The sequence below is a fragment of the Stylophora pistillata genome, chromosome 7 (assembly GCF_964205215.1).
Source record: "Stylophora pistillata chromosome 7, jaStyPist1.2, whole genome shotgun sequence".
Lineage (NCBI taxonomy): Eukaryota > Metazoa > Cnidaria > Anthozoa > Scleractinia > Pocilloporidae > Stylophora > Stylophora pistillata.
This window is the reverse complement of record NC_142525.1, coordinates 22,765,717-22,775,716: the sequence shown is the minus strand read 5'-3', so window position 1 is coordinate 22,775,716 and position 10,000 is coordinate 22,765,717. Positions and strand designations below refer to the sequence as shown.

At 37.0% G+C, this 10,000-nt stretch overlaps 1 protein-coding gene and 1 long non-coding RNA gene across 3 annotated transcripts in view; one reads left to right on the top strand and one right to left on the bottom strand.

Moving 5' to 3' along the window:
* Nucleotides 1–1,448, top strand: part of LOC148727132 (uncharacterized) — a 3,110-nt gene extending 1,662 nt beyond the window's left edge. Inside the window, exon 2 of the long non-coding RNA XR_015990062.1 lies at nucleotides 1–1,448. This exon is cut by the window's left edge and continues 345 nt beyond it. This is a non-coding gene — a long non-coding RNA (uncharacterized LOC148727132).
* Nucleotides 1–10,000, bottom strand: part of LOC148727131 (uncharacterized) — a 32,246-nt gene that overhangs the window by 21,463 nt on the left and 783 nt on the right. Inside the window, exons 1-6 of one of the 2 annotated variants that reach the window (XR_015990055.1) lie at nucleotides 9,909–10,000; nucleotides 9,277–9,350; nucleotides 9,040–9,071; nucleotides 8,689–8,776; nucleotides 7,404–7,502; nucleotides 3,693–3,724 (exon numbers count right to left, since the gene is read on the bottom strand). The exon at nucleotides 9,909–10,000 is cut by the window's right edge and continues 783 nt beyond it. Coding sequence is in view for 1 of the 2 variants with exons in the window: in XM_088728732.1 (XP_088584858.1) it covers nucleotides 3,698–3,724; nucleotides 7,404–7,502; nucleotides 9,040–9,071; nucleotides 9,277–9,350; nucleotides 9,909–10,000 (324 nt within the window). In the remaining variant the exon portion in view is untranslated. Of the gene's footprint in view, nucleotides 1–3,692; nucleotides 3,725–7,403; nucleotides 7,503–8,688; nucleotides 8,777–9,039; nucleotides 9,072–9,276; nucleotides 9,351–9,908 lie in introns of those variants that run through there. The other variant, XM_088728732.1, reaches the window with a different exon arrangement.

Genomic DNA, 10,000 nt, shown 5'->3' with positions numbered 1-10,000 from the left:
AAAACGACACGAAACAGGAATACAGTGCTAGCCATAAGAAAAACAAAGCACAAACATAACACAAAAAACGCAAAAACAATCAAGAGCTACAAGAAACATAAGAAGAACTGAACCTTACTTCTAATCCTGCTGTTTGCCAATTGCGCTATCAAATGACTGTGTGACTGAAATTACATCCAAGATTTCTGCGAAACGACGAGACAAAGTAAACAATGGCAGATTGTATTGGGGTCATGGCCCCACAAGTGTTTTAAAAATAGGCCTCACTGACAAGTACCCGGCCTTTCCAATTCTTGGAAAGCAACGGTAATATCAAAGCCGATCATATGACACTTTATTTCTCCCGTTCGAGGTCTACGAGTCAGAAACACGACCAAATTGGCTATAAGCAACTTTACTCTCAAACTGAGCTTACACATCTGGTTTATTTCGTGGATACAAAAAAGGAGTATTTTTACTCTAGTTAGTTTGCAGGAAAATTAAGTCTTGGGAACACACAGTGATAGCTCCGACCTTTCCTAATAGACGGTTGAGGATACATCTGGAGGAGACCAACAGACCTACTTTGCGGATGAGCTTGGATTAAAAAAAAAAAAACGCCAACCGTTCGTTCTTCGCAAATGAGATAAAACCTAGACCTGAATTACTTCGATTCCCACAGATTTGTCCAACTGGATACTATTGTCAACAATGAAGCTTCCCTTGCTGTAAAGATTGGTTAAGCGAACTTTAGGAGACCTGTTACAGCGTTTTGAGAGGAAAAGGATCTTTTGCCTTTGTCAAAGACAAAAACAGCCTCCCGTCATGGAGGGTAGTTAGAAAAAGGGTTTTATTATTTTCTGGGATTGGTTTAGGAATCACTATAGTTTAAGCACTAATGAAGTTGTTGATTCGAAGAAATTGTGAAGATAAACCGTAATGTGGAAACCATTGTCACGCTTAACTCTCTGATTATTTAATGAACGTGAATGAAACATATCAGAGGTTTCCGTTGAACTCGGCTAGGTATCAGTACTAAAAAGACTAGGATGATATCCTCAAAATCGGTTATCCTCTACATATTCCTCTTCTTTTACTTCAGCTGCATTTCACATTCCAAAGCGATACTTTATTCCCTCCCAATATTTTTCCTTACATCCTTCTTATCTTAGTCCTTATTGACCTTATTCTGTGCTGCTGTTGATCTTAGTTTAATTTCGTAGGACCTCGAGAAAGAATTAAGCCTGGGAGGGTAATTATGTAAGCTCGTCAAATAAAATGTTTGGTGTATTGTTGTTAAAGCCATCTCAGGTCACTGAGAATCCGTTTACACGTCGCAACACCGTTTATCTTCTTACTTGTTTCATCTTTTGCTGGGAAGCATTTTATTTTAATAGTGTCATTCATCAGTTTTTGCGTGTGGAATACGGTAACGATGAAAGACAGAGAATATAATTGTCATTACTTTCCATTTAATGTCATTGTAAGCGTGGCTGCCTCGTTACAGATGTATCAGTAGCACCCAACAAATCGAGTTGTGGATAGGAATTCAACCGTCAGAAAAAGGATTGATTTTCACAACTCATCGTTAAAGTGAGGGTAAAGTTTACTTGGTTGACGCTCCCATTAGCTCTCGTAGAAACCAACAAGACAAGAGCATACATACATCACCTTGATTAAAAAACAACAAAGGTCGATTAATCAATTCCTGAAATGCCATAGCAGAATCAAAGCAGATCATATGGCATTTCTCTATTTCTGTTGATCTCATCAACAGGTCGGAGAAACGTAAGTACCATGGCTCTTCCCAAAACTCCCACTGGGGCGGCTTTACAAAGGGTAATATGAAAGGTAACAAAGGTCGATTGATCAATTCTTGAAGGGTCTCAAAATACATCAGTGGAATCAAAGCAGATCATATGGCGTTTGTTAGCTCCTGTGATTTCATCCGCGGGTCTAAGAAACGAAAGCATTATGGCTCTTAGCAAACCTCCCACTGATGCTGAGCTCAAAACTCTCGAAGCATATATCATCGATTATTTAACGCGATAGATACAAAAAACATTTTACCATTCTTGTCACGGGAACAAGTGGTGTGGGAAAGTCAAGTCTTATCAATGCTTTAGTAGGCAAACTAGTGGCAAAAGAAGGTCGAGGCATGACTGTTTGCACCACTGAGACTACGAAATATTCTTGTGAAGTCGTCGAGGGCATTGAGCTTCGTGCTTGGGATACTCCAGGATTTGAAAATGACGACTCAAAAGACAAATCATGCCTGCAAGACATGATAACGAAACTGAAAGATGATGTAGATCTTGTTGTCTTTTGTTTAAGGACGGACGATTCACGATTCTGCAGAGGCGACAAAGAGGCCATGAAAAAGCTAACGGAAGCTTTCGAAGATGAACTGTGGGAGCACACTGTCATAGCTCTCACCTTCGCTAATAAAGTCCATCATCCACATGAGGGAGACGAAAACGCTTATTTCATGGAAGAACTTAAATTTTGGCGAGAAGCAATCCATTCATTTCTCAAAGACGAGCTGAAGATTGGCCCCGAAATCCTCCAATCCCTGCGTATACTGCCCACTGGATATTGCGCCAGCAAGGATCGTAAACTTTCCAACTGTGTAGACTGGCTAACTAATTTCTGGATGGCCTGTTACACCGCTCCAAAAAGCAAAGGGGCCATCAACTTGTTGAAGATGAACAATTCCCGATTAAAATCGGTAAGGTGGGAACATTCTCAAACCACTGCTGGGAGCCACGAAGACGGAAATCAGACTTCCTTTAGTGAACACGGCTCAGCTTCCTTCGGGGCTAAAGTGATGCGGTGTTTGCTTGGATGATAAGAATAAACTTATATGAATTACGGTCTTTTTAGTCCAAAAGTCTTTTCGTCCAGAAGTATTTTCACCTTAGTCTGTTTGTTTACTTGTTAAGTCTTTTCTCGAAGCAAATAAATAACTTTTAGAAGGCTAGATAAGGCTATATAAAGAACTTGTTGCGAGCGGCCGCCATTTTGGTTCTGAGAGCTTTAGTCACGTCGGACACGTAGTGATGATACACTTCATTGCCTTTTACGCTCAATAGAAGCTTAACAAGAGGCCTAATATTCCCATTTCTTTCGAGTGAAATAATTAAACGGCTAGCAAGTCTTTATTTTTGCCACTATATAATAAAATATATTGCGTTACAACTTCATTCATTCTCTTTGTATTTATCGTTAAATTGATGAAGTTGAATTAAATTCGTTATTTAATAGTTATTTATTTGTTTCGTGGAAAGACTTCACAATTAGACGTACAGACTTAGATGAGAATACTTTTGGACGTAAAGACTTGGACGAAAAGACTTTCGCACGAAAAGACTCTTGGACGAACTCTTGGACGAAAAGACCGGACACCACTTATATCATAACAGGAGTTATTTGACAATCGTCACCCACTCTTTCACAGTTGCATATGACTATTCTAAGGGCTGCAAGTGAAGGGGATTTCTTCTTAAATATGTTCTTAATTTTTTAAAAATTTTAAGTAGAAACACACTGGGCTAATAAATGTCAGTACTGCTAAAGGAAAACTAGGTCAGTCAGATTAAATAAATTAATAATCAGTGTACAGAATTTAGCAGTGAAGTAAGAGTGATATTGTGAAAGCAATTGATGGAGCATCATCGAACTGTCGGGTTATATAGGATGATGTTGTTACTCACTTTTATTAAGATTTTTTCTTCTTCATCATCTTCTGTGGAGGATAAGGAAAAGAAATGCAAAATTCAGTAATAAAATTACATTTTTTCGATTTAATAGGTGAGAACAGTGTAAAGTGTCAGAGCATTGATGGCAAAATAAAGTACAATTTAAACTTGTTAGTATTTACCAGAAACTAGACGCCTAGCTGCGTGAACTCGGGCTTTCAACATCGCACATCTGAAGTTGTCTTTAGGGGACTGCCATTTTGCCATAGTTACTGTCGTCACGTAATTTCGTCATTGCTAGTCATTAATAAGTCTACTTAACTTTATTTTTGTCTGCTGGAGTGTAATGAATGTCGTTATGGTACTAGACAACAATTAAAATAATATATTACCAAATAGTAGTAGGTTTCTACAGATGACAAAGGTTAAAATTCAGGGACTTCTCTACTTTGAAGGCCAAGTTTTAGAAAATTGAAGGATCACTTTTGGAAAGGTTTGCATAAGCAATTTTTAAATTATTTTATATTATTTCTCAGCTTTTCAATGAAAGTACTGTAATTTTCAACTTGAAAATTGCTAAAGAAAAAGCATTACAAACCTCAAGCTCCAGTCCTCAAATTCAAGTACTTTCAATGCCTTGAATATTTTATTTTGTAAATTCAGAGCTCTAACAAAGGGTAACGCTCGAAATGTCAGCTTTTTAACTCTTTACGGTGGCCAATTTACAATTTCAACTTAGTTGATATTACCAAATTACCTTGTTACCCCCACAGACGCAGCTAGCATCACAGTTTCGTCAGAAACTTACCCTCTTTAACAATACATGTGTATCACGACCTTATTTGGTAGACTACGACTCCTTTTCAGTTACCTCTTTGGTTTTGGTTAGCTCATCGCAATACTGGTATACATGAAAAATTGCACTCTTGATTGGCTGAAAACAGCTAGGTGTTTTTTTCATGTATCACTAGTGCAAAAGTAATTAATCTAGTACAAATGTAAACCAACTGGTAGGCTTAGCAACAATAGATCACACCAGAAACCAATCAGATTTAGATGAAGTAGGTTGTGCTGATTGATACACCAGTCATGGTAGCTGACTGAAATAGACAAAAGCTTGAATTTTTTAGGTATGTTGATAGGAACTGACAAAATTGCATTCCTGAGTACGGTTTCAGCTGAAGCACAAATTTTGATAGCATGTCAGTTGACCATTTACATGATGATGTCAAGTTCACCTTTTCATTTCATGTCTCCATATAGCTTGAATTTGGGAAACACACCATTATCATGGTGTCACCTATCTCATTGAACTTTCTGTTAATTAAAACCTCCAGGTCAAATTGTGAGTCTCATTGGCTTTCGAATTATTAGCAGTTTTAATGTAATGTTACTTTAGAGTACTACGTAACATGTGATTCATGAAAGCTATTGCTTGTGTTCTGATCTTGTTATGCACCTATCTTCTTTCCTCAGATTCTTCCATTTGCAACCCCATATCCACCCAACTCAACTGAATTTTTCTGTGTTCTTTAATGAAAATACTGTCCCACAAAACCCAAATACAATACCAAGAGTAAATATTTGAAAATATTTAACTGAAAATAGAATTTTCAACTGAAAATAGAATTTTCAACTGAAAATAGAATTTTGTGCCCTAATGGATAATAGCAACCTACACACAGCATTGTGTTACTTTTAATGTATGTTTTGTCCAAAATTAGTCATACATTCAAACCAAATCAAGCTCCCACTGGCTTCTAGTGTAAATTTCATCATTTTCTGAATGTTTCAGCCCTTCTGGCAAGTTCTGTTCTCGTGTACTGGTACACAAAATGCCATAAATATTCATATGAAATGCTTCCCTTGAGTTAATTTCACATCACTAACAATGCCTTGGAAAAGACAATCAACCTACGTAAACAAAATCGGGACTGAATCTATTAGGCAAGTATGGGAGATGATGCTGACCCTTTTTTTAGTTCCTAAAATCTTCAGGTTACATGTGCAACTTTTGTTGTCAACATGAGGCCCCCACAACAAAGTTTGGCCATTAACCCTCCTCTTGAAAATGAACATTTCAGGACTATCGTATGTCAGTTATCTTATTTTATTGATGAACAGGAACAATATTGAAACTATCTAACCGTAATCAGATATCAGCTCGTCTAAAAGAAACTCAATAAGACATCAGACAGGAGAAAGCAGCTAAATTTTGCATTGCGGACATATTTTTGAATTATGGACTAGGGATTACAATCATACCCTACTTGTTTTCTTTAAAGCCATTTAGTAAACATGAGTAAAACCTACACTAATTAATGTGAGGATCACTCTCACATTCATTTATTAATCTAAGGTTCACATAATTATATCATATTCATGTATTTGCAGTCATTGCTTAACAAAATAGTCAAAATGTTACATTTAATAAAATAGCTTAGTTATTCTTTCATTTCCAAAGCTGGCAGGCATGAATTTCCTACATAGATACATATTTTATTTAACAATGCAGGTTAAAAATATGGCAGCGAAAGCTAATGTGGATCAGCTATGCATAAATAAATATTAACAAAATATATTAACTAGATAATTTAAATTCACATTAATTTAAACAAAGAAAGTTACAAATTTAACAAATAAAAGTATAAAATAGCATCTAAAATATATAAAATCATCACAGTTCTTAAATTTAATGGTTATAAGAACTACAACCAAAATATATTTCATCAATAGATTTAGAATGCCTTACAAGATTTGCTTTAAACGATGCAAAGGAAGGAAGAGACTTGATCTTTACAGGTAGACTGTTCCAAATTATACTGGCTCGATGAGTGAAGGAATCATTGTTTCCTTTTCAGTAGGCATGGGTTAAATAGAATTTAAGGTTATCTCTTAAATTGTAATTTGTTGCATGCTTAGTAAAGAGATTTGTGATAATAGGTGGTGCCAAGTTGTAATAAGCTTGATAAGCTATGCATGCCAGTCTTTTCTTGTAAAAATATGATAAAGAGTGCCATTTTACTTTAGATAAGACTTCATACTTTGGGATAGAGGGGCTGAGATTATAAATAAGTTGAGCAGCTGTGACGGATATGAGAGTCCTCCAAAGCCTGCAATGATCTTGAACAGCCCCACAGAGAAATACAATAGGTTGTGCTTGGGAGAATGCCATTAAAATAAACAGACTCTAGATAGGGTCGGTCAAAAGGCTTAACCTGTTGAAGTTTATTTATTTTTGCATTAAAATTTGCAGTGATGGTGTCGGTCCTCGTGATAAATCAATTAAAGGTAACTTCTTTTAAATTTTCTCACACTGGAAAAGTTGAATAAATCCTAAAGATAAGTTTATGTGTATGTTCTAGCCTTTTCTTTGTTAATGAAATGGTTGGCTCAAATGGCAAGTCAACTCAACCTTTAAAATATATGACCTATTGGTCTTTCTGAAAACACTCTCACTGACAGTTCAAATTTGGATAAAACCATCTTGAAATCCAGTAAATGGTTTGAACCCGGGGGTAACATGTGAAGGTGTAGTCTGATCGTCCGGGTGAGTGTAGTCCTGAGAAGGACTCTACTGACAACAATCACTCACTTGACTCTGATGATGACTTCCGCACAGGTTGTCGAAACGTCAGTCACTGCCACCGACAACAGTCCTTCTCAGGACTACACTCACCCCCGGACGATCAGACTACACCTTCACATCTTGAAATCCCTAGGCACCTTGATGCTCTCTTTCCCATCTTTACTTGTGCCGTATTTGCCATCTCTGTTGGAGTTGTCTTCATTGTTTGCCAGTGCATCTGACAGACTAAATGCCACCTAAACCATGGAGCCAAAATGTATAAAAAAATCATTGATGAACACTTGGCTTACCAACAACGTGAGAGGAAATGAAGATATATAGTTAAGCATTTCCATGCTTAAAAGTGAAATTAAGAGTGTGTCCATGTGAAAACTGGGCAGAACCGGGCAAGAGCAATAAAGCTTAAATCACAAATTTGGCTCAAACCTAGCTGCCACAAATGTGTGGGAATAATAGGTCAAAATATTTAATTAAATGGGAGATACAGGGTCCCCCTGGGAAAATCCTCATTTCCTACTATCTGTGCATAATTAATTAGCTAACTTTGCATTGCAGCTGCGGCAAACCAAAAAGCCATCTGCAATTTAATCAACCGGGTTGTGTTCTATGTCTATTAGTCTGAGAAAATCGAACTGTTTAGACTTTTTCATTTCATTTTTCCCTTACCCCTCCCTTAGGTAAAGAAAACTTTTTCTGGTTTTGTAAAAGTCCAAAAATAAGGGTATTAGAAGACCCAATATCTCTGATGACCAACCACTTCTGATCACTATTTCTACATGGGCAGGGAAAGCCATCACTGGACTTCCAAAATCAGCCATAAAATTTTGGAGCAACTGATTTCATAACCTGTGCCAACATGAAATTTACATCTAACACTCGCTTTTTGGTCTGTATCATCAAAATTCTGTAAACCACATCTTTGTATTATTAACTTAAAATAGCTTGAAGTTTACAAAAAATTTCCCAGAGATAATCGTTTCAGCATCAACAAGGAGAGAATCTTTGAATAGTGCAAGTTGAGCCCTTTTTGAGAATTTTTTTCCCAGCCATATTTGGATTATTCTCAAGAAAATGCAGCAGTTGCTGAAGAACATCATGGGTGCGTGTAGCGAACTTTCTAACAAAAGAAATCAGGGAAGAAACTTGATAGTATGCACATGTTTCTGTGGTGCCTCAGTTGCAACTTTTGGCTTGATATCATTTGTGAAATATTTTGACCTATTATTCTCACACATTTGTTAACTCATGATACTTAGCATTTAAACCAAGTTTGAGCCAAGTGGGTGGTTTGAGCTTTATGGCCCCTCACCCTGGTTTTCTCATGGACACGCTGTTAAGGTTTGAAGATTGATCATTTAAGTTGTAGTAATTATTGAAAATGTCAGTTACTAGTGCTCATCTTTGTTTTGGAAACCAACATACCTACTGTACATGTTAAGCTCCTTTACCGTGCCTCTCTTTCCCCACCCTCAAGGGAATGGAAGGCTGAGGAGGGGCAACCTGTGAGGAGCTGGGACAGGAAGAAGAGAGAAACTGATTGTGGTTCCATATGTACCACACCATATATTCAAACCTCTATGAATAAATACTGCTACACATACTAATTCCATTTGCCAGACTCCTAAAACTCATCCACAAGATACTGTTGGTGCTTCAAACATGTTTGTGGAAAATGATCTTTATCATAATGATTATTCTCATTTCCTAATTTGCTCTATGTAGTAAGATGTGTTATAAATGAAAAAAACAGAACCTCATTAATTTACCACATACCTTGTTTCTAACCCTAACCCTGCAGTCTCCACCTGGCATGAAAAATATGTAAGGCTTATAATCTGTGCATGGACATTATCAATTCAAAGTGTGAAGCTCAAGGAAAGCAGAGAGCTTCAAGAAACAGATAGTGTTCAATGACAATTACAAAGGTATATTTCTCTTCCCAACTAGAGGCTGTTCTGTTTATTATACATTTTTGCAATGTGTGTGAAAAAATGTCTACAAAGACCTTACTGTTTACTGTGTTGCTATGAGCTGGGCACCAGAAGGTAAAAGGAGAAGGGAAAGACCAAAAACCACTCGGAGACCTACAGTGGAGAAAGAAAGGCAAGAGGCAGGTTGCAGGTCGTGAGAGGACGTGTGGATTGCAGCAACCAATCGAAAGGAGAGGAAAAGCTCTGGGAAGGCCCTATGTGCCACGAGGCATGAAAAGGACTGATGATGATGACTGTTTATACTATGTGGAATGTTTACTTTTCATTATTCTATGGGACTTCAGTGTTCTATGAGGTGAAAATCACAGGGACTAAGAGGAAACAGATTCAGGACTTTGACAATTAACTGAACAATTACTACAGGGTGATTGATACTATGGTAACAATTAAAACAGGTTCCATTGTACTATCTTCATAAACATGTCCCTCGTTTTTTAATAACTATAAAATGCATTTCATCTTGAATTAAGTTTTAAACGAAGACTTTAGTGGACAGATGGTTTGAAATTATCACTCCGGGTATATCAACAGATATTCTCCAGTTTTAGCTGGGGTATGTTGTGCCTTAAGACCAATTGTGTGCTATTTTTACTTTGTTAACTTTCTCAGGTTCCTCTGAGAAAATAATTCAGCCGGAAGCTCCCATCTTACTTCGTAATTTGAAGACTCCCCACTATCCCAGAAGCATCAGTATTTTCCAAGCAAATGTTAGACAGATATTTTGGTACCTGAACAAAGAAAAC